This window comes from Grampus griseus, assembly GCF_964374135.1.
Source record: "Grampus griseus genome assembly, chromosome: 10".
NCBI lineage: Eukaryota > Metazoa > Chordata > Mammalia > Artiodactyla > Delphinidae > Grampus > Grampus griseus.
Window position 1 is genome coordinate 34,327,009 of NC_139004.1, and position 25,560 is coordinate 34,352,568.

The 25,560-nt window shown below is 40.4% G+C and overlaps 1 protein-coding gene across 1 annotated transcript in view; it reads left to right on the forward strand.

Moving 5' to 3' along the window:
* Positions 1-8,567: 8,567 nt before the first annotated feature.
* The window catches only part of KIF6 (kinesin family member 6), a gene marked incomplete at both ends in the record, with an annotated part of 383,803 nt that continues 366,810 nt past the window's right edge, over positions 8,568-25,560 (forward strand). The window contains 3 exons of the mRNA XM_082663489.1: positions 8,568-8,633; positions 12,464-12,573; positions 17,658-17,732. Coding sequence (XP_082519615.1) covers positions 8,568-8,633; positions 12,464-12,573; positions 17,658-17,732 — 251 coding nt within the window. The remainder of the gene's footprint in view (positions 8,634-12,463; positions 12,574-17,657; positions 17,733-25,560) is intronic.

The window sequence follows — 25,560 nt, forward strand, 5'->3', positions numbered from 1 at the left end:
TGGCAAGTTTGGGAACTGCGGGAAATCAGTGGCTGGAGTCGAGGAGCAGGGAAGTAGGGGTGGAGGACATGATAAGGGCTGTGAAGTTGATGTAAAGACATTTTGGGACCAGGTTAGGAAGGCTCTTTGGATTCGATTCTATTTGTAACAGGGAAGGATCGGTGGTTTTCAAACAAGGAGTGATGTGGACTTATTTGCGTTGTATAAAGCTAATCCTGTAGCAGGTGTCAATGATGAAATAAAGGGGAACGAGATTAGAGGCATGAAAAGCAGCTGGGAGATCTTTGCTAATGCTGGCAGAGGACGAAGAGCCACATTAAGGCAATAAGTAGCAAGCATGGAGTTGACTGGAAAGAGACAAAAGTTATTGATATTTAGGAGGTAGGATCACCGGGACTTGGAAACTGTCTGGATATAGCTATCTCAGAGGGAGGAAGCAGCGAGGAGCAACTCTGAGCTCAAGCCTGGGCAACTGGGTCTATCATGATGTTATTCCAGGATGTATACACAGAAAGGTATCACTCTGGAGGTGCAAAGTTTAAACAGGTTCCGTGGAGCGTGGGAGATGAAAGTCAGACTGCAGGGATTGAGAAGCGAATAGGAGAGGAAGAGGTGGAGATGTAGGCAGATGTGATTGCTCAAGAGCTACATCCAGGATGGGTAAGGTGTTGTTAGACTTTGTGGCAATAATAATGCGTTCGATAAAGGAACTCTGCTATGTGAGCCATTTTCTTTTATGTCTTAAGTTACGTTATTTGTCGGTAAGCATTTCTTGAGTTCTGAAATATGCAGGGAAACACGTTAAAGTAAACAACCGGAGGAGATAGGACAGGGTGGGTAATTTACTTAGAAGAGAGGCATTCTGGAGCTATTTTAACTCGGCCCATCCCTTGCTTCATGGGAATGTTGGTGAAACATTCAGGTTGTTTATGAGGAGCCTGTGCATAAATACACAGTCATATTTTCCGTTCAAAACTGGAGGCTTTACCAGCCTTTGTGCCATGGCACTGTCATTTGGTTCATATGCTACACTCTGTAATCCGGCGAGAGCCTGGGCTGTAATTCCATATGGCTGGCCACCAGCTTCCAGCCATAAATGACTTTGATGTCGCTGTTCAGTGAGAGCCACAGGAGAGCTGCAGGAAGAGGATCAGACAAAGCAGGAGGAAAGGAGCCTCTGCCTCTCAGCCAGACAGAGGTGAACCTGAGACAGGTCCCAGGCTAATGTCAAAAATCTGCATCCACCATCTGATAGGGAAAGGGAGGGGGTGCCAGTTTACCAAACCCAGTGATTCCCACTGGGATCCTATGAACCCAAGTGCTGGTATAAAGTTTTATGAATTCCACTCTGCTCTGTGTGTGAAGATGGTTATGGTAATGAAATTATGCTTTAAATTAGCTGAACATACTCTCAAAAGAAAATTCTTTGCTGACATTATATATTACAGATTTTGTGGTGCCCTTGCTCCACAATTTAACAGCATGTTGTTATTATTCTGCATTTAATGAGTACCAGAAAATGCTCTATGTATTCTCCACTTGATTCAGAAACAATGGAATAAGTGGCTTTTTTATTCTACCAGGTATGAGGGGATCCCTCTGATAAGGACCATTCATACGACCGATGAGCTGGAGCTCGGCTGACAAGGGGATTTTCAAGGAAAGCATCCACCACAGAAAATATGCTTTCTTCCTCGGCTTTCAACTCCTTTCCATGGGATCCTCAGTCAGGGACCCTCAGCAAGCATGAAGGAATCATGCCTGACGTCCTATCCATCATCCCCAAACATACTCTTGAGTTCTTATTATGGATAAGAGCAGCTTTCAAGAGAGTAGAGGGACAGTTTACAGCGGTTGACTTTTATTCTATTAATAAGGCTATTTACTAATAAACAGCAAAATTCTGGTTCCTTGTCTTGCCCCTTGGAGTAAAGTAATAGGAGAAGACCCCAATCAAATGTTTTCTGTCCTGTTCGTGGAGGCCCTACCACTCCTGTCTGAACATGCTTGCTCATCTGATAACAAAGGGGGATGCTATGGCTGTGAAAGATTTTTGAACAAACAATCATAAATCCCCCAAAGCCACGGAATAAAATAGAGGAAGGAGAAGTTTACTGCAGTTAGGTAATTTTAGGTACATATTCTATAATAGCAGAATTACCAGCCCATAAAATTTTAACGGGTCCCTCTCCAGACCTACAAAGATTAACGCATTTTATAGTTGTAGGATCAACAGCTAAAGAGCTAGTTGAAAACTAGTACTGGATCACAGTTTCGACTTTTCTTAAAAAACATACAATCAAACAAACAAAACCCAACGAACTTGCTTATAGGCTAATTCATTTCAGGCACAGCTTGATTTCTTTCAGATTTGAGGATTATAAACCCTGGCTATTTTTCCTGGTGCAGTTATATGTTATTTTGGCGACTGCAGAGCTCAAGAATCTTTTAAACAACTTGAAGGCATCTTAATGCCCATATTTAAGCAAGTGGATAAGGTGCAAATAATAATAGTGAATGTCAACCTATTAATAGTTGTGGGAAAGACACTGTAACTTGGAGATTTAATCTCAAAACTTATTTAATACCCATTAGAGCCATCTGTTTGAGATTTTGGTAAACCTGTCAGAGGCACTGGGCCTGGGAGTTACTGAAGTCGGCTATACCAGCAACAGGAACAGAGGTTGTAAGCTGGGGGCTCACAGTCGTGCTTTATTTAGGAAGCCTTGTACTTTAGCTATTTTGAACGTGAATATTTTTAGTTGGGGGCACAGAGTCTCCAGTTGACAGGACCACCGCCTATTGTCGTATACCTGCCTGCTTGACATGCTTACTCCATCGGTCTGGCCCCAGGAGATGTGAGTTTATAATCCCTGGTAAGTCTCCTATCCATATATATGTTGCAGTTTCCACCCCTTAGGAGGCGTTTACAAGCAAAGGAATCCAGTCCAGAGGTCAGAACCCTTTGGGTGCTGAGCCTTCTCTATTCACCTGACAGTAATAGTTTTATATGCGTATCCACATGTATTCTTCCCAACTAAGCGACATAGCTGTTGTTATTATCCATCCCCATTTACTGGATGAGACAACTGAGACTTAAAAACATAAATAATTTGCCCAATGTCACACCCTTAGGTATGACAGAAGCGGGATTTGAACCCACACTTCTTCCCCTTCAATGCATTTGGTCATGTGGCCTGGCGCTCAGACAAGAAGTGTAAATTTCCCATATGCTGGACCCATCACTGTCCCTCCAAACCTCATAACACTCCTGCATGTCAAACATCACTAGCAGCTCTAAGCAACCTAGACTCCATGATTCAACACTTAAAATGATCTTTTATGAATACCCTTGCTCCCTAGCCTCTTCCATTGCACCATCTTGGTATAATGCCAATTTTTCACATTATCTTCTCTCTTCCTGTACCTTCAACCTCCCCTTCCTTATTGGTTTTACCCCCTTAGATACGAACAAAAAACCCTTCCTTACCCTGGGTTCCTCGAGCTTTCACCCTGTGTTTTACTTCTTCACAACCCTTCAGCAGCAAGCTTCTGGAATGGTAGCCTGTCCTTTACTCCTGGGCCTCCTTGTAATCTTGACTTCTGACCCCATCGCTCCACTGAAGCCGCTGTCTAGGTTACCAATGACCTCCTAGTTGCTAAACTGCGTGGACATTTTTCAGTGCATCCTCTTTAGTATCCGACACTGTTGGACACTTTCTTCTTCTTAAGCGTCCTCTCCCCTTGGCTCTCCTGCTACAACATTCTCCTTTCTGCCTCAGACCATCACTCCAGCTGCTCCTCCAGCCTCCTTTGTAGCCCTGCTTACACCTCCAACCGTCAGTGTTAGGATTGCAGCATCCCTCCTTGTAAATGACTTGATCACCTTCTGGAAAAAAACCCTGTGATGACCCCCCCATTCCATATTTTCAGCCATAGCTTTCTCCTAAACTTTATCCAACTATGGATTGAAGTCCCACAGGCGCTTGAAATTGAGCACGTCCCCAAATTCTTATGCTCCTCTTTCCCTCTCTGATCTATTTTACGTGTCCATGTGAGTACCTGCACCACACACCCAATTGCCCAGTCTTTTCCCTCCAGCTTTATTGAGGAATCATTGAAAAATAAAATTGTAGGGCTTCCCTGGTGGCGCAGTGGTTGAGAGTCTGCCTGCCGATGCAGGGGACGCGGGTTCATGCCCCGGTCCGGGAAGATCCCACATGCCGTGGAGCGGCTGGGCCCGTGAGCCATGGCCGCTGAGCTTGCGCGTCCAGAGCCTGTGCTCCGCAACGGGAGAGGCCACAGCAGTGAGAGGCCCGCGTACCGCAAAAAAAAAAAAAAAAAAAAAAAAAGTATATATTTAAAGTGTACAGTGGGATGATTTAATATAGGTATACATTGTGGAATATTCACCACAATCAAGTTAATTAACGCATCCATCATCTCACATAGTTACTTTAAAAATTTTTTTTGGTGGTGAGATCAGTTAAGATCTATTCTCTTAGCAAATTCCAAGTATGCAATACAGTATTATTAACTATAGTCACCAGGCTATATATTAGGTCCTCAGAACTTATAGCTGAAACTTTCACCAGCATCTCTCCATTTCCCCCACCTTCCAATCCCTGGTAACAGCCATTCTACTCCATGTTTCTATAAGTTTGACTTTAAAAAAAAATTCCACTCATACGTGATACTATACAGTATTTGTCCTTCTCTGTCTGACTTATTTCACTTACCTTCCTCTATGTTATTGCAAATTGCAATTTCCTTCTTTTTATGGCTGAATAATACTCCGTTGTATATGTATATACAACACATCTTCTTTATCCATTCATTCGTAGATGGACACAGGTTGTCGTACTTCTGGGAATATATCTGAAGGAAATGAGACCAGCATCTTGAAGAGATACATGCATTCCATGTTCCCTGCAGCATGATTCACAAAAGCCAACGTATGAAAACAACACAGTTGCCCAATCTTGAGTCATTTCTTCCTTTCCACACAGCACCAGGTGAAAAAGTCCTTAAAATCTATTTCATAAATACCTGGTTCTCTCCTCTCCTCCATCCCCACTACTGCCACACCTGTTCATTCCCCATCCTCTATTTTTTTTTTTTGCTTTTCTTATAATAGTACAATTTATATACAGTATAATTTACCCCTTTAAGTGTATAGATAGTTCTATGACTTTTGACAAATGTACATAGTCATGTAACCACAACTAAAATCAAGATATGAAACCATTCCATCACCCCCCAAAAAACTCTCCCATGCTCATTTGTAATCAACCTCTTTCCCTACCCCCAGCCCTTGGCAACCACTGATCTGGTCAGTGGTCCTATCCCTATAGTTTTGCTTTTTCAGAGTGTCATGAAAGTGGAATTTTAAAGTGTGTAACTTTGCCTCTGGCATCTTTCACTCAACATAATAAATCTGAAATTCACCTATGCTGTTACAGGCATCAGCAGTCCATTTCTTTTTATTGTGTGGATGTACCAGTTTGTTTATCCATTCAGCAGTTGAAGAACATTTGCTTTGTTTCAGCTTTTGGCAGTTGTGAACAAAACCACAATAATCATTCCTGTTTGCCTTTCTGTGTGAACATCAGTTTTCAATTCACTTAGGTAAACACCTAGAAGTAGGATTGCTGGGTCACATGGTAAGTATATATACAATTTTATATATAAGAAAGTAGAAGACTGTTTTGCAAAGTGGCTGGTCCATTTTGCACTCTCTCCTGCCATGTTTGAGAGTTCCAGATACTCTACATCCATGCCAGCCCTTGCCAGCTTATCTTCTTCTTTTTAGTCATTCTAAAAGGTGTGTAATAGTATCTGAATGTACTTTTAATTTTTCATTTCATTAATGATTAATTATGTTGAAAATCTTTCATGTACTCGCCATCCTTATAGTGGAAAATGTCTGTTTAATGCTTTGACACCCTTCGTAAAAAAACAAATCGGGTAGTTTGTTTTCCTATTTATTATTAAGTTTTAAGAGTTTTTAAGTATTCCAGATGCCAGTCCTTTATCAGGTATGTGTTTTGCAGCAATGTTCTCCCAGTTTGTGGTTTGTCTTTTCATTCTCTAAGCCTTTCTTCTTTTTCTTTTCTAAGCGTTTCTTCTTAAAACCTTTTTATTTTGAGATAATTGTAGATTCACGTGCAATTATAAGAAATTACACAGAGAGATCTTGCATCCTCTTCCCCCAGTTTCTCCCACTGGTAACGTCTTTTATAACTATAGTGCAATATCACAACCAAGGAATGAACGTTGATACAATCCGTCCATCTTATTCAATCTTACTAACCTTTCAGCAATTTTATACGCACGTGTGTGTGTGTGTGCGGTTCTATCACATATGTAGATTTCTGTGCCCACCACTGTAGTCAAGATACAGAGCAGTGCATCACAAAGATCCTTTTAGAGCCGTAGCACCTCACCCGACCCCCCCCCCCGCCTCCCTAACCCCTGGCAACCACTAATCTGCTCTCCATCTCTACAATTTTGTCATTTCAAGAATGTTATATAAATGGAATCATACAGCATTTAACTTTTGAGTCTGTTTTCTTTTACTCATCATAATTCCCTGGAAATTCATCCAGGTTGTTATATGCATCAGTAGTTTCTTCATTTTAATTGCCGAATAGTATTCCGCTGTTTGTTTGACCATTCAGTGGTTGAAGGACATCTGAGTTGTTTCCAGTTTGGAGCTATTATGAATAAAGCTGCCATGAACACTCATTGTATAGATTTTTGTGTGAACACAAGTTTGCATTTCTCTGGGATAAATACCCATGAGCATAACTGCTGGATCTTATAGTAGCTGCGTCTCTAGTGTTGTAAAAAACTACCCAACTGTTTTCTAAAGTAGCTGTACAATTATCTATGATATGTTTCACATTATATATTCCCACCAGTAATGTATGAGTGATTCAGTTTCTCTGTATCTTTGTCAGCATCTGGTTTTGCGGCTATTTTTAATTTTAGCCATTCTGATAGGTGTGTAGTGATATCTCATTGTGGTTTTTAACGTGTATTGCCCTGGTGGATAATGATGTGGAACAACTTTCCATGTGTTAACAGTATCTTTTGAGGAGCCCCTCTTTTCTTTTTGTTATTTACTTATTTACTTACTTATTTTCCAGCTTTACTGAGATATAATTGACATATAAGTTTAAGGTATACAATGTGACAATTTGATGCATGCATATATTATGAAATGATTATCACAATGAGGCTAGTTAACAACTCTATCACCTCATTATTACTTTTTTCCTGAAAAGAACATTTAAGATTTACTCTCTTAGCAAATATATAACATGATATTGTTAACTATAGTTACCATGCTGTATGTTAAGTCCCTTGAACTTATAACTGGAAGTTCCTACCCTTTGCCCAATATCTCCCCATTCCCCCACCCCCCAGCCCCTGGAAACTACCATTCTACTCTCTGTTTCTATGAGTTCAACTTTTTTTGATTCCACATATAAGTGAGAGCATACAGTATTTTTCTTTTCCAACATATTTCACTAAGCATAATGCCCATCCACATTGCTGCAAATGGCAGAATTTCCTTCTTTTTTGGCAGAATAATCTTCATATATATCCCCATTATAAATATAAAACATAATAAATATATAAAATAATATCCCATTATACAGATCACATTTTCTTTATCCATTCATCCATTAGTGGGCAATTAGGTTGGTTCTATATCTTGGCTAATATTGCTGTGTACATGGGAGTGCAAATATCCCTCTGATTTCAATTCTTTTGGATATATCCCCAGGAGTGGAATTGCTGGATCACATGGCAGTTCTATTTTGAATTTTTTAAGGAACGTGCACACTGTTTTCCATAGTGACTGTACCAACTCACATTCCCACCAACAGTGCACACCGGAGCCCATCCTTTCATGCCAGGACCACTGCATGGGAAACAGTCCCCCTTCCTCCAACTTTGGCCTCTTCCAAAACAGAACTAGATGAGGTGCCCTTCCACAGAACCCCGCGCTACCCCAACATAACTTGTAATTTCCTATTAAAACTCTGTCTCCTTCATCAGACCCTAACCTCCAAGTGGGCACAGGAAGTTTTGCTCAGCTCAGGATCCAGGGCCAGTATATTGCTGTCACAGATCAAGTGCCATTTCTTCAATGAATGAATAATAAAAACCAGAATGACTTCAGTGCTAAAAAGAGGTGTTGGCAGAGAGAAAGAATGTATTGAAGAACTAGCAAGGCACGACGGTTATCACCCCGTTAACCACTCTCCAGGCCAGCTCTGGCGTTAAGCCAGAAGCCGGACCTCACCATGCGCATGCGCAGCTCTCCCCGCTAGGCTCTGCCCCGCCCCACCCTCAATCCTTCCCTTCGGGCCTCCCCAACCCGTCAGCAACCAATTAGGGAGAGGAGGCGGTCCTGGTTGGCGCGGTGCTCCTTGGGTAGTGTCCCTAGTTACTGTTGCTAAGGCTTCGTCTCGCCTGAGGTGGCGGGAGTCAGAAGATTTGGGAGCCGCGGCCTGAGAGAGAGGTCAAGGGTCAGTGCAAGAACCGGGGAGGAGATGGTGAAGCAGACTATCCAAATTTTCGCCAGGGTGAAGCCCACTGTCCGGAAGCAGCAACAAGGGGTACGGGTCGGAGCAGCACGGGCGCCGGCGCGGCGGGGCCTCTCAGACCGGGGGAGGGGCGGCACGCGAGGGGCCTGGGCCGGGGTGAGTGGTTCGGCGCCAGGCGCTGGATGCGGCCCGGAGCTCAGCACACTTGGACACGGAGCCCGGGCAGCCTCGCAGACTCCCGCGCATTGCGGTCAGGGGCGCGGACAGACAGACACCCAGTACACTCCCACCCAACCCAGCCCTGCGGGTCCAGACTAACCTTCACAGAGCCACATGCGTACCCCCGGACGCACATGTTCACGCAGCGGCAGACACGTGCACGTGCAGGTACGTCTGCGTGTACGCTCACGTAGACTGCGCCTCAGCTGTTCACCGTTATTGCACCTTTCTGGAAGACAGTCACACAGCTGTGCCCACCCAGGTACACTCAAGCTTCTCTTTCGTCCTCAGGCAAAACGTGCAAGCAAGAGAAACGTGCCTATCCGTGTCTGAGATGATAGGACAATAGTTACAGATAAAGATACACAAAGCATACACGGTGCTCTGCCCGCAATGGGCCCTTAGAATTCGTTGACTAACTGTATTGTTATCAGGAACAGAAGCATGAACGTTGACATACACTCATTACAGATATGGATAGATATTTATGCATCCTGACACAGAATACACATAAACTTTTTATTCAGAAAACATTAACTGAGCATTACTAGGTGTTTCCTCTAGGGTGCTAAACTCGAAAGGGTACAAAGAAAGTTAAGACATGACCCTTACTCTGAGCAGAGATATTGTACTTTGAATGCTTCTCAAACGTTGTTTTCTTTCCCTGGGAAGGACCATAGTCATTCTTACCACTTAGATGCTTTGTCTACATTATCCCTGAGTCTCAAGAGAACTCCGCCAGATTGATGTCATTTTCTTCATTTTATAGATGAGGAAGCTGCCTCAGGTTAAATAATTTGGCCAAGCTACCCACCTACTGAGTGGCAGAACCCTGATTTTAATTAAAGATTTTTTTTTTCCAAAGCTCTTGGCTCTTGGGACAAAACCTTTTTGCCTCACAAAATAAGGATATAGGCAAGGGCAATCTGAGTCCTGTTCACGAGTCTCTGGAATGGGCATATTATTAATAATATTTTATCTCTACCCCATATCTACACAGTGTGTATGTATATATGTAACATCATAGCAGCCCATAATTTAGCATTTGCCTCATGTAATTTATGTATTTAAAACAAGGAGAATATAGTGTCTTGTCATCGTCATCATCTTCAGTCTTTTCATTTGTGGAATACATTAAGGAAAAGATGCATGAGAAGACTCCAAAGAAAATATTGGCTTTTTTTTTTTTTTTTGAATTTTAAGGAATAAAGAGTATAGAAAGGAGCCATGGGTATCATCCCATTTTCTCTCCTCCTACATTCATTTTCAAGAAGGGTTGTAAAAGTGCATCAGTTATAAAAATTATATGTAACATTTCCCTACCCCCCCAGCCCTCCTCAGATTCTTAGCTAAAAATATTGAACTTGTCTACATTGACTCAGCAGTCAGAAACAGATGCTTGGATATGGTAACATGAGAAGATGGATAGAAGTGGGACTGGGGGTGGTGGTGGGTTGATGGAGAATGCTGGATTTAATTTGAACTTCCTCTTTCCTTAAAATGCAATGTTTGAATATTTCAGTGTGCCTCCTTTTGCATTTCTTTGGTGAGATTCGGTGGAGTGGCTTGTTTGCTACTCCAGGAAGTGTTTTTAGGTATCATAGTGTATTTTAATAATGTCAGATTCTTACCGAGATGCAACATTATGCCGCATAACACAAACATAAGAGAACGCAGATGAACGAATTTTGAGTTCATCTGTGCCTGGAGCAGAGAGTATCCCTGCTCTTCCTTAGAAATCCCACTTTTAGCACCCTGTCCTTTTGCCCCCCAAAGACTGTGTGGTTGTTTCTCTGACTAGAAACGCTCCTTGTAACATTAAACCAAGTGATTCAAAGGTGTTTTTTTTTCCTCTTCATTTTGTGGCTCCATTACTTCATTAATCGTATTCCCTAAGGCACTGTATATTAAATTATGATAATTTATAGATTAATACATTAAAAGGTACATAAGAAGATGCTCTGTGATCATTTTAACAATGGCAATGCTTTTCATTTGTATACTGCCTTGTATATTTTGAAGTATTTTCATATTCATCCTTGCATTTGATCTGTCTCCTATTAAAAACAAACTATCTCACATATTTTTATGACTAACGGTAGAAAGCCAATCTATTAGAGTAAACAAGTTTTTTCATTAGGGACTTTTCTTAATGCCTCAAAGAATGGCTTAATGAGAGGAGTTGAGGGTCACAGTAGCTACTCTAATTATTGATCCTTTTTCTCTTCTGAGTACTGAGTGTTACAGATTTTTTAAAATGTTGTGGCACCTCTCACTCCTTTATGTTTTATGTCTTACACACTCCTTTAACTCACCTGTCTAGCCATTAACCTTTAAAAAAAAATAATGTAATACCCTATAGTATGTAATTTTTAAATGTCTCTTGAGAAAACCTAGCCAGAAAGCCTTGGACCTGCTGCCATTACTTTCTACAAATAATTTTATTTTACAGCATGACTTTTCTTACATGAGCTCCTCACATTTTAAATGAGAGGGCTCAATAAAAATCTGCATAGGAAAATTATTCAGACTTTCTGGAGATTTAGATAGGCTTTTACTTATTTAAAAATATGACTTTTCCCCCATAATCAAGCATCTAAATGGGTCTTAAACAGGAAGTATTGCCTGTTAGAAGGAATTTTATTTCTTGATGAAAGACAAGAAATCTTTTTTAAAAACCTCTAAATCTAATGACTAACATTTTTTATGGTGCATTACAAAATGCTTCCATTTCCATGACATCCTTTGAGCCCCACAGCAATCTTGTAATGGGGGCAATTCTGTTTTCTTCATTTTATGTATAAGGTACCGAGATTCTGAAAGCAGTGGCTGGTCACACAGCTGGTGAATTGAGATCAGCGTTAGACCCAGGTCTTTGGAGATTGAATCATAGACTTTTCTTTATTCCCCATGATCTCTTTATAGGCTTGACTCTTGCTTTTCCTGGCCAATAAATAAAGGAGTAGGTAACCAAGAAAAGAATCAGGGAATATTACAGTTGTAAAGGTGGTTGGTTAAGACCCTTCATTTCCATATCAGCTTAAGGAGGTTAAGTGATTTCTCCCAGGTCATTTTCTAATTAGTGGCTGAGCTGGGAGGAGAATCTTGAAAATGACATCAAAGACATGAATTACATGTCTCCTTTGAAACCACATGTCTTTTATCAGACGCTTGAATATGTCTCGTGGAAACGTTTACTTCTTTGAACATAACTTGAATTAGGGCATTCTTGTGAGCTCTCTGAGAAGGCTCAGACCCAGTCCTTTCATCTCTGTGTCTAGCATTTTGGAACTGCTCAGAAATGCTTATTGGTTGTAGTAAAATGTTAATTTCTGGTACATAATTCCAAAGTAATACTTAGATAATATGTTGTTGTCAGGGCTATTAGCTTCTCAACAATGGAGACAGACACTTGATACTCAAATTTGAATGTTACATCATTCAAAGAGGATTTGAGCTTTGATTGGGCATTGATTTCGGTTTTACCTCTTGTTCAGTTCCATATATTTGTTTGAGTGTGCACAGAGTTTAAAGAGGAAAATTATCCAAATTGTGCTATGTTATGACTTTTTATCTGAAAAGTGCAGTTTTTTAAACACTATTACAATGCATGTCATAATAACATGGTCATTGTTCAAGCCATAATTTTACCATTTTATATTCACTTGTCTTCACATTTTCAGATTTATTCCATAGATGAAGATGAAAAATTAACACCTAGCTTGGAGATCATCTTACCTCGTGATTTGGCGGATGGATTTGTGAATAATAAGCGAGAAAGCTACAGATTTAAGTAAGCCTTTCTCTTTTCATCTTCATTTCTGTTTTACTATTGAACTAATTCTTATACTGCTTTAATAGACACTGTGAAATCATTGGTACCATTTCTTGGGGAGAATGTAGTACAGTTCTCTATTTTTTAAAAAATTTATTTAATTTATTTTATTTTTGGCTGCGTTGGGTCTTTGTTGCTGTACGTGGGCTTTTCTCTGGTTGCAGTGAGCCGGGGCTACTCTTCGTTGTGGTGCGCGGGCTTCTCATTGCAGTGGCATCTCTTGTTGTGGAGCACGGGCTCCAGGCACATGGGCTTCAGTAGTTGTGACACGTGGGCTCAGTAGTTGTGGCTTGCAGGCTCTAGAGTGCAGACCCAGTAGTTGTGGCATGCGAGCTTAGTTGCTCGACAGCATGTGGGATCTTCCTGGACCAGGGCCCGAACCCGTGTCCCCTGCATTGGCAGGCAGATTCTTAACCACTGTGCCACCAGGGAAGCCCACAGTTCTCTATTTTATCTAGTAGATAGAATTCAAGTTGTCTTTTCATTGCTGTGCCCAAAGTTAAAAAGGGGATATATTTCTGTATCCAACAGGATAGCCCAAGATCTCAGCCTTTCTTTACTATATCTGTTTATCAAGTGTTATCTTTTTCCTTTTTGGCCCACTATAGTTTAGCTCTTATAAGAAGTTCAGTGCATGACTAAACTTTATTAAAGTTGTGTGCTGTATAGGTGAGCCTTCTTAATAACATAAATGGTATACTGACCTCAAGTGTACATATGTACGCTCTGTATCTGTACTGTCCAGTGTATCAGCCACTAGCCACATGTAGCTCTTAAGCACTTGAAATGTAGCTGGTCTGAATTGAGATGCACTGTAAGTATGAGATATATCAAGGATTTTTGAAGGCTTAGTATGAAATAAAAAGAATATAAAATAGCTCAAGATTTTTTTTCATATTGATTACATGTTAAAATGATAAAATGTTGGATATATTGTGTTAAAATATATTATTAAAAATAATTTTACCTGTTTCATTTCACTTAAGAAATGAAGCTACTAGAAAATTTTGAATTACACATATATGCATATTTATGTGTTACGTTTTATTTCTCTAGCACAGTTCAGAACTGTATGGTTCAGGTGGAAAGTAGCAAATAGCTACCCCTGGATTGTCATCAGTGCCCTTTGTCTGAATACTATTCTAGTAGCCAGGCCTTAAATTTGGGGATTATGGCTGTTTCATACTGCCTTTATTTTCCAGTTTCAGATGACATCATTTCCTTTAATCCCCACTTTTGATTTCTGGAGAAGTTTGAGCCCGAGTTAAACCCATATTTAGTCTCTGGCCTAAATTTAGGTAGGAGATTCCTGGGTCCTGCTGAAGGAATCCTAATTGCTCTCTTGCATTCCTCTCTATGTTGTTTTTCATAGGCCTTATTTTGAGACTATTCCTGCCCTTGCCCTTTGGATAAAACCATCTCAGATATTTTTTTGTGTTTCTCTCTCTCTTTCTCTCTCTCTCCACTTCTTATTTCTCCTCCCCCCTCATTATTATTGTAATTATTGTTATTATTACTTTGTCTTATAAAGATTCTCTTTGGTCTTCACAACTCCCCCCTTTGTCTATCATGTATATATCTCTCCCAGCGCCTCCACCCCTTCTTCTTCTTGTGTCTCCTTTTACAGTAAGTACAAGCAGGATGGCTAGCACAAGGTTACATGGTGAGATGGTCCTAACCAGGTCTTTTTGGCTCCTCTTTGCCTTTCATTCTATCCTTTAAGGAGTAGCCTTCTAATATATGACTTACTTTTCTGAAGGGGCATTCTCCCACTGGTGTAAGCATGCTACGTACCTTAGTAGCTATGACTTAATGACAGATACCCTAGGCCTGTCTCCACAGTTTGCTAAAACATTTTATTCAGCATGATTCTGTTTGAATGCTAAGAAACAGTTGGCCATGTTTCTATCCATCGGCCCTGTCCAAAGTACTCTGTGTGTTATGTAGATACAAACAGAGTGCAATTTAAACACATGCTTATTGAAAAAGTGCTATCTGCTTATTTTTAAATCTCTTTTAAATCTCTTAATCATTCTTTCTAAATCTCTGAAAAGAACATTGGTTTTAGTATTTTAAATAAAGAAATTAGTAAAATACATATGTTCAGAGATAAATATTTAGTATTTTAAAGGCTGTTTTCTCCCAAGAAAATTCATGCAATCAATAAATCTTTATTAACCATCCACTGCATGCTGTTTTAATGGCTAGGAATACAGCAGGGAATGCCACCAAGCTTCTGCTCCTAGGTGCTTACATTTTAGTGGGAGGAGATGGACGGGCAAGGTGTATGTATCAGAAAGTGTTGAGTGCTGTGGAGAAAAATAAGGCAAGGAAAGGGAACAAGGAGTGCTGGGATGAGGGGCAGCAAAGTGGAGGGGTGGCTGCAATATTTCACGGGGTCTTCAGGAAAGGTGTACATTTTAACAAAAACTTGAAGGTGGTAAGGAAACGAGACATTCAGATACCTGGGGGATGGGAATTCCAGGCTGAAGATATTGCAAGAGCGAAGTTTCTGGGATGGGAGAGTGCCTGGCACGTTTGAAGAAGAGTGAGAGATATGTGTGGCTGGAGGAAAGTAAGCAAGGGGGCTGGAGGGGAAGAAGAAGGTTAAAGGGGCAGCAGAGTGGACAGATCATATGGAACTTTTCCCAAAGTGCTGAGAGAAGGTAATGGGGGGTTGTGAGCAGAAGAATGGAATAATCTCACTTATGTTTGAGCAGGATCATTCTTGCTAGCAGTCTATGTGGAAATAGACTGTGAGGGGGCAAGGGAGACCAGGCAAGAAATTGTGGCAGCTTGGGCCAGAGTAGTAGCAAGTGGAAATGTTGAGAAATAGTTGGATTCTGGATGTATTTTGAAGGTCAGAGCTGACAGAGTTTGCTGGTGGGTCATATATAGAGTGTAATGGAAAGAGAGGAGTCAAGGATATACTCTAAGGGTTTTGGACTGAACTTTTAAAAGGATGGAGGTGTCATTTACCAGGATGAGGAAGACCGGGAGGAACAGATTTGGGGTGAGAAGAGATAAGCAATGACCACATTTGAAATGGTCTTTAGAAAAAGCCTACACAACCTCCTAATAAATGAAAGGACCTGCTAGGAATCAGGAAACCTACATTATGTCTCAAGGCACATTGTAGATTAGCTCCACAGCCACGAGTAAGTTGCTTTATCTCTCTGGGCCTCAATTTCTTCCTCTGTAAAGGATTAGATTGAACTTATTAAACTCTTTGATTCTATTTTGCTCTTCAGTGGTTTTCAGAAGACAGCTGATCATAATGACTTTCCAGATTACTATACAACTGCATTATATAAAGTAAAATGTTTGGGGGTGATGATATTTTATGTTTAATGCACAATGTGTGACTTATTGAAACTCCTGCCATCTCTTTGGTTTACATGGTGGTAGATGTCATTCCTCTTAAGGAAGTGGAGTTGGGAATGGCTAATTCATTCGCTCAGTCATCACCAACCTGGTAAAAGAAGCAAAACAGCCTTAGCATCATCACCTAAAAGCACCGCTGGGTCTGTGCTCAGACATCACAGTGGGTAGTGCTCTGGAGAGCACATGAGCAGCCGTGTTATCTCAACATTCCTATCTGAAGCCCTCATACACCTATAGGGTCTTGAGGAGTGTTCTGGGCACACTCAGTAAATATTGCTGAAATATAATCTGGCCTGCTAAATGAGTACCCAGAGTGCCTTACAATCTCTCTTTGTATATAGTTTCATTATTTGCTTCTTCAAAAGGGTGGTTGGTATGCTGTAGGAATCTTTTGAAATTAATGTTGATTAAAGACAATGAATTTCATTCCATTTTATATCCAACCCAGCTCCAGACATCCTTCTGAACTCCTGAGTAGTGAAAACAAACCTACATTTCATGTAGTCTCTACTTTACTTGAACATGTGCCCAACTCACTTGTGTGGGCAGATACACACACCAAAGGTTCCTAAGCACTTCGAAAGCTGCTTAGGATTTGGGTGTTTCAAAGGTTTTGCTTTCATGTACCCCCTCTCCCAATTTTTATTCTGAAAACTTTTAAATATGCAGAAGAGGTGGAGGAATGATGCAATCAAATCTCCTTTACCCTTTGTGGGAAATTCATCAATTGTTAACGTTTTGCCCTCTGTGCTTATGCATGCACTCTCTCTCTCTCTCTCTCTCTCTCTCTTTCTCCCCCTTCTCCTTGCCTTCTCTCCCTTTTTTACTTTCCTTCCTGTTTGTATTGCTCCCTGTCTGTTTCTTCATGATGTTTGAATGGGGGCTATATTTGCTGGTTGTGAGTTAACACATTGTATAAGGATAGGTTGTGAGTCTCCCCCCAGGTTTTCAGCTGTGCTTGTGATCCTGTACTAAGCTAAATCAGGATGCCACTGCAAGAAGGGTGCAATGGATACCATCCCCCCTCCCCATGGCTCGAGCCTTGCCAGTCGGATCAAGATTTCCTTTATAGGACAGGTCTATCTTAATTTACTGTTTGACTTTTGACTCATGATCAACAAAATGAAACAAACTGTCCTAAGAATTAAGTAGCTGATACTAGGTGCAGTACCTAATTAATGGAAAATAAACTTCAGTTTAAAACTTTAAAACTAAGTTCAAAAATCATACATTTCACAGCTGCATTCTTTTCTTACAGGTCAGACATCAGAAGTTCTTTGGCTGTTTACATCCTGTTCTTGGGTTTCCATTTCATGCACTTATCTAGATTTGAATTTGATGCCAATTGCAGACACTGTCCCTCTTGAGAGCTAAAAAACACACAGTTTATTATTTGGTTCAAAGCTGCTGCGGTTTTTCAGAGGGATTTATTGTGCAGATCTTGTCAAAGCAATACTGTTTACCCACCATTTGTATACAGGGGTACAAGAGTACAGTGTGTTTGGGGCTACAGGGCAAACATTGTGTTAGGTTAGTTAAGCCCAGTGATGTAAATATGAGGTAATTTACAAAGCTTTCAGGAGAAAAAAAAGTATGTATTAATCCAATAGTGTTTGAAGGCTCAAGCTTTTAAATAATTACTGTTTTCACATTTGCAGATTTCAAAGGATTTTTGATCAGAATGAAAAGCAAGAGACCATTTTTGAAAACATTGCCAAACCAGTTGCTGAGAGGTAGGATTTCCTATATTTTGTTCAGTGGATTAGTGGTTTTTCATCTTGCCTTCAATTCTCAGATAACTGTGGTAATGTGCTTCAGTATATCAATTATGTACTCAGGCTGTAGGGCATGTGATGATGGCAGTACTAATACCTTCTATTGTTACACCTTGTTTGTTTTAGATTTAGATTCTGAGCCTCAAAACAAACCAGTGAGATAGACAGAATAGCTATTATTACTCCCATTTTGAAAGATATGTAAATCTCTGAGGATTAGAGAGATTAAGTAGCACTGCTCAGGGTTAGTGGCTAGTGGTAGCAGAGTCCTAGATGGTTGTCTAACTGTTAAGTCCAGTGCTGTTTTCTGAGTACAATGTTTCAAACATATGGTTAGACAGATGAAGGACTGTGACACCTGGGAGGCCTAATTCTGGTTGACCCAACTCTACCTCTGTGTAATAACTCTATTTCAAAGCTTGACTCTTAGCTTAGGTCCCTTTTGTTTCTGTATACCCAGGTAGTTCCAGGCTGCTGACTACTGGAACCAAACTCACATGAGAATAAATGATTCCGAACAAACTGGAGTGCCATTTTATTAATATATGTTGGCAAAGTCTCCTTGAGACTAGACTCTCAAGCCCTTAGATAAGCACACTCTCTTTCTGTAGGGAGTCTGTATGGGAAACTACTAGTAATAAGATTGCTTTCTGATCCTGAAATCATTTGGGTGATTTTATGACCTAATTAACCCCAGATATATCTATCTTTACTATTCAAATGAAAAATATGTCTGCTAAGTAAACCCATTTTTCAAGTCCACGGATCAGTACACCCTCAACCACGACATTGCTGAAAATATATCGACACACATTGTCTCCCAGACTCCTATCTCATGAATCCTACTCAAAGCACGCCCTTCTCTCTTTTTTCCCAGCTTTATTGAGATATAATTGACACATGACATTGTGTAAGTTTAAGGTATGTGTGTTGATTTGACACATTTATAAGTTGCAAAATGATTCTCACCATAGTATTAGCTACCACCTGCATCTCGTCACGTAGTTCCCATTTCTTTTTTGTGGTGAGAACATTTAAGATTTGCTCTCTTAGCAGCTTTTAACATTTATAAATACTATTAGCTACAGTCACCATGCTGTCCATCAGATCCCTAAACTTGTTAAGCCCTTCTCTTTTTATACTGTCTTCCGTCACAGTGGGTAGAATATAATTGAGTAGGCTTAAGCTATTTTAGTTGTAGTCACAATCCAACAGCATCTCTTTAGACTAAATTCAGGTCTCCTTGACTGGATGTCACACATTTCTAAAATTCTCTTCTTTTTAGTAATGTTTTGGGTTATGTCATTTTTCAGGTAGCCCATCCCATGTGTTTTATTTTGAGTCTTTCTAAAATCATTCGGGGAGGGGACCTTAGTTTGTGTTTCATGGATGTCTGTTTCCCCCCCCCCCATTACTGACTGCCTCTCCCATCTTGAGCCCACTTCCCCCTTGAGCCCTTGCTGTGCCCTCTGACAGGAATTCTCTTCCTTCAGAAATCTGCTTAGTTGCTTCCTCAGCTCTTTTGAAGTCTTTGTTCATGTATCCCCTTCTCAGGAAGGCCTTCCTTTATTAGTACCCGATTGAAACTGCATTCCCTGTCACGCTTCCCTATTTTATTTTATTTGTTTGAGCACTTATCACCGTCTGACGTACTATATAGTTTACTTACTAGTTGCTTTGTTTGTCTGTCTTCTACTAGAACAAAAGCTCCATTGAAGGCTGGAGATTTATTTGTTTTGTTCACTGACTTGACAAAGATGCCCAGCCCGATGATGACAGGATTTGAAAAATGACAGGCAAGAGCATTTTTATCCAGGCTGCTCAAGTTGGTCCTAGTGAATCGTATCTTTCATCAGTAGGAAGCATTCCTCATTGTCCTTTTTAATACTTTTATTCTTGTGTCCCATTTTTCCTGAAACTATTTTTGCTATTTTTTTCATGTTAGCCTTTATCTGCTTTATCTTTCTCGATCTCTTAACTCAACTTCCCTGTGTCATTTTGTCTTTAAATATAGGTCTGGTAAATAAAATATATTTGGCTTTTGCTTTTGTAGCTAAACTCAGAGTCCCTGATATTTAATTGGTAACTTTAACCTGTTAATATTTATTATTATTACTGTAATAGTGTTTCGAGCTATCCTCTCAGGGTTTTTTTCTATTTATCATACTCTCTATTTTTTTCCCTTTCATGCTGTTTGTTGGTTTGACTGTGCTCTTTGTTGCTTTTGCCACTTTCCATTTTCTCTCTCAAGGTGTACACACCTCTGTGTGGTTTAAATTCAGATATTAAAACTTATTTGTATTTTTTCTCAACATCTGAACTTCCTCCATCTGCCTGCCTGTCTGTCTCTCTTCTCCGCAGGCAGGGACCTTAGCACACTTTTACTTTGCCTTTCCTACTTTCCCAGCACTTTTGGTATTGAGATCTACTGATAATTTTATTCAGGATTGTCAAAAATCATTTTCATTATCAGCATTTGCTTAAACTTATCTCTAAGTTATTTTTCTTTGCTTTTCACTGTTTCTTATACTTATGTCTGTTCCTTGGATTCCCTTTTAGTTTTGCTGGTAATCATCTTCTAATAAGTTTTTAGAGAGAGTTCAAGACTGGGGAGCTTTCTGAAGCTTTTCATTCCCCTTCACAGTTAAATGACAGTTTGACTGGGTATAGAATTCTAGGTTAAAAATTCCTTTCTCTCATAGCTATGAAGATATTGCTTCATTGTCTCTTTGTATGCAGTGTTGCTGAATAGATGTCAGTGTCAATCTGGCTCTTATTTCTTCTTAGGAAATACCCTTCTTTCCTGGATGTTTTTAGGATTTTTTTCTTTTTCTTTTTATGAAATTTTATATCAGTGAGTCTATTGATTGTCTAGGTATGGCTATTTTTTCATATAATCATTTATTCTTGTCTCTCATTCAGCCACTTCAATCTAAAAACCCTTATATTCAAGCTCAGGGGTCATCACATTGCTAATTTCTTTGATGATTCAAAAATTAATTTTCTTCCCTCTAACTTACTTATTCTTTCTTTCTGGAACTTCTGGATCCAGAACTACCAGTTATATCCTTCCAGGATGGTGGTTTGCTTTTCAGCCATGTATATTCTCTATCACCTACCTCTTAAATTTTTAGTTTTTACAATTTTAGTTTTCATTTGTAGGAAATGAAAAAAGTCTATTCTTGTTTATTCATGTGATCTCCTCCCTTTTCCCTGTGAAGAAAATTATCTTTCTTGGAAACACTGGCTTTTCTTTCTCTTTATGTGAACGTTCTTCTACTGTTGAGTTTGGTGCGTTGCTTTCCCAGTACAGACTTTCCTCGGATGTTTGGTGATTCTCAGTGGTGGGCTCACCTCTGTCATTTGAGAGTGCCGTTGTCTGTTTGAGAATGCTGTTTCTGTTCACTGTGGCTCCCCTAGTGTCTGTGGTGAAGGAATGGTGTGCCCTGAGCTTGTCTGCTGGGTGTGAGAACACTCTTTCCTCCTGGGTGTTGCTCACCACCAAGGGCTCTGCTCAGCATCACTAATCCAGGCTCCTACTCTGCAGGAAAGTGTTCTTCAATAGTGGATGGACAGGGCTTCCCTGGTGGCGCAGTGGTTGAGAGTCCGCCTGCCGATGCGGGGGACGTGGGTTCGTGCCCCAGTCTGGGAGGATCCCACATGCCGCGGAGCAGCTGGGCCCATGAGCCATGGCCGCTGAGCCTGCGCGTCCGGAGCCTGTGCTCCGCAACGGGAGAGGCCACAACAGTGAGAGGCGTACTGCAAAAAAAAAAAAAAAAAAAAAAATAGTGGATGGACAGATGGAGGCAGACTCACGTCTCTCTCTGATTCATCTGCAGAGGAGAGGGTTATCAAGGAAATTAACACTAAACTAAGAGCCTGGGGGAATCTCTGTTTTCATTGCCTTTAAATGTGTCATATATAGTATGTTCACACTTTAGGAAAACTTGAATTGTGGGACTTTGAATGGTAAAATACAAGGTATCAATAAAGTCATTTATACACAATATTTGAAGTAATATTTATCCCATAAATTGAAAAATATAGTTTTAAGAATTATATAATTTGGCAGGCCTGGTGAATGGAAGCTGTGCCACTTTCGATGTTAAACGGAAGTGCCTGCTGTTCTGGTGAAGGTTAGTCTCCAGGAACACATGCTCAGTGTAAATCCAGTTCATCTTACATTGCCCCTTTAAGGCTGCTCTACTGGGTTAACCTATTGTAGCTTAATTCTGGTTACTGTGTACAATTAAAGCTAAATAAAAGTAATCATATTTCTTTCCAAAATTCTGTAGTTCAGGAATCTTACTAATTTAGATGCATCTTTTCCTACTTAAATCAGTGATATGACTCCATGGCTGCAGAACTGCAGGACTGGTGGTGAGAATTTATAAAGCTCTAACTTTGTATCATGGGAAATTAAGTAAAAGAATCTCTGTGGTTATTTGTTCTGTAGCACATCTCCACTAGGAAGTACATTCCGCCTCTTCTGAACTTTGAAGGTAAAAACCGCCTTCTAGCATATTCATTTTGCTCACTGGTTTTGGAATAAGTTTTTGGAAAGGTGAAATTTAGCAGGTCCACAGATGCGTTTAGTGTATGGCGCTGCACCACATAAAAGAGGTTGTAGCTTTGCTTGATACTTCACCTGGTGTTATGCTTTTCAAGCTGGAGTGCATTGATCTTGGGAGTATGTGGTGCTCTGTCAGGGGATACCTGAAGCCACAAGCTGAACGCAGCACATCATTCTGGAGTATGAATTTTACTTAAAGATTTAGGCAGAAAACTTTGAAATCTAGACTTTTCGGGGGTTTTATCACATGCACTTGTAAATCTGCAGAACCCCAGTTTTCCAGCCAATCTTATGCTTTACCTAAAAGCTTGGGGTGTAGGAAATTCATTTTAGGTACAGTGAGTGCTTTTGGAAGAATTTGGAAATTTGGTGTTAGAGAAGAACATGGTTTGACCAAAATGAATAGGGCGCACACTGCCAGGAGGACTGGTTGCGCCCAAGATACAGGTCCCCATAGCTGGCGCCACTGGGCAGCTAAAGCCTCTGCACTGCAGCAAGGCCAGCCAGGATGGTTTCTGAAAACCTATTGTGAACCATTGCTTTTTAACCTTTGATTTCACGAATGATGAACAATATCAAGGGCAGCCTTTCAATTTATGAGAAGAAGAGGGTGAAGGGGAAAAGAAAGCTCCCAGGGCTACCACCTCAGACTTGGAGAAGAATGTTGGAGAATACCTGTCCACCTGTGCTCTGGCTGGCGGGGAGGCCAGGGCTTGGTAGAGGGATTTCCTCATGGGAGGGGCAGTCCCACACTCCAGTGGGGCCAGGGCCAAGCCCAGCAGGGCTCTCACCTGTGCCCTGGGAAACAGGCTTTGCTGATGATGCTGTGGGTCACATAGCTTGCCCAGTCCTGCTGCACAGGCAGAAGATAGATCCTGCACCTTCAAGACAAGAGGACCAGAAAGGGAGAGAAGGAGGGCCACAAAAGAGTATTTAAAATAAATCTTATTAGCCAGTTATTCACCTCTGTGTACTCATGCTTCTACCTCATCTGGCTCAAAAAATTTGGCAACAAGTAGAATAATCTAATTTTGGCCTTAGCCCTGTGATGAACTCACTATGTGACTCTGGGTCAGGCCTCTCACTTCGGAACCAGTTCTACCATCTGAGAAAGGGTGATGCTAATAATATTACATTTACCAGGTTGTTTTGAGGATGAAAAGAAACAATGAATATGAGTGTACTTTGTGAACGTCAATGCCCTGTTCAGTCTAAGGGTTGAAAAGTTAGAAATCTTTATTCTTTTTGCCACTTTAAAACTATGGCCAGTCACTTCTGTCTCCAGACAAAGATGAAGTCGACATACTTCTCTCTAATCCTCTTACTAAGTACAGCTAAAAGCTCTGGGCGTTATATATAGAAGAATATAAGAAGACCCTGAAAGGTGGAGATAAGAAGGTAGACTGGCCAGGGGACTTCAGGACCTAAAGGAATGACACAGCCATGAGTTCCCTGTGTTTTTTTTGTTTTGTTTTGTTTTGTTGCTTCATGTATCCCAGACTGGATGCTGGAGAAACTGGCAACCCAGAAACACCAGTAGACTTAGACAAAAGTGCCAAAAAACTTCTGCTCTCTATAGCCAAGTCACCAGGAAAGGGGGCAACCCAGTGAGACAGAAACTTTTAGATACTGGTTGCCCTGCTCCATCCAAATACCATGGAAAAACTCATGGCCCCACCCCCACCCAGATAGCAAAGGCCGGGCTGTAACAAGGCACCCCATTCTGCTGCTGCCAGGGTGGTATCTGAGGAGTGGGAGGACTTTCCTCCCCACTTGGAGGTAACAGCTTCCATTCTCCCCTCCCTCAGGTTGTCAGTGGAAGTCTCTTGAGGATCCTGGAGTTCACCACCATCCAGCAGTATCAAGGCCTCCCAACCCTGCTGTGAGGTCACTGAGCATCACAAGGTGCCCCTCCCTTTCTTGTCCAGGGAGGTGTCGGTTGAGGCCTAGAAGGGAGCCTGAAATCTCACCTCTGTCCACAGGAATGAGGCCCCTCCACAGGTGTCAAGAGAGGCAGAGTGGTGAACCGGGACCCTTACCCCCACCTGGCAGTAGCATGATGTCAGAAGAGACCTGCTAGAATAGAAGTTTTAAGTATGACCTAGAATCTCAGTAACTAATGCCTAAACTATCCAGGATACAATGAAAAATTATGCATTAAATAAGAAATGTCGAGAAATAGGAAAATACCAACTTCCATAAGGAGAAACCATCAACAGATGCTAAAACATAGATAACACAGATCTTAGAATGATCTGACAAGGATTTTAAAGCAACCATCATAAAAATGCTTCAGCGAGCGATCATGAACATGTTTGAAACAAATGAAAAGATATAAAGTCTTGGCAAAAAAAATAGAAGATATAAAGAAGAATCAAATTGGAATTTCAGACTGAAAGTACAATAACTGAAATTAAGAACTGCAGAATGGAGAGGTCAGATGAAAGAATTAATAAATTTTAAAATATAACAATAGAAATTACCCAGTATGGATAACAGAAAGAAAATAGACTGAAAAAAAACAAACAAACAATGAACAGACCCTCAGGGACCTGTCAGAACTACAGCAAAAGATCTAACATTCATGTTGTCAAAGTCCCAAAAGACAGGAGAAAAAGAGTATAGTTGAAAAATATTTAAGGAAATAATGACTGAAAATTCCCCCAGTTTGGCAAAAGGCATAAACCTAGAACTTTATGAAGCTGAGAAAGTTCCAAACAGGATAAACTCAAAGAAATCCACTTTAAAACAAATATTAGTTAAACTTCAGAAAACTAAAGACAAAGAAAAAAAATCTGAACACAATGAGAAAGAAATGATATCTTACCTACAGGGAAAAAATAATTTGAATTATAGTGTATTTTTCATCAGAAAGTGTGGAGTCTAGCAGGAAGTAGCAGAATATTCTCAAGTGCTGAAGGAAAAGAACTGTCAGCCCAGAATACTGTCCCCAGTGTAATTATCCTTCAGGAATAAAGGGGAAATAAAGACATTTTCAGACAAAAGAAAACTAAGAGAATTAGTTGCCAGCATATCTATCCTAAAAGAAGGGATAAAAGAAGTTCTTAAAAGAAGGAAAATGAAAAAAGAATGAATCTTGGAACATTAGAACAAAAGAAGGAACAAGAGAAAGAACAAAAATGTACACTAATAAAATAAACTTTTCTTCTCTTGAGTTTGAAAAATCGTGTTTGATGAAGCAAAAAACAAAGC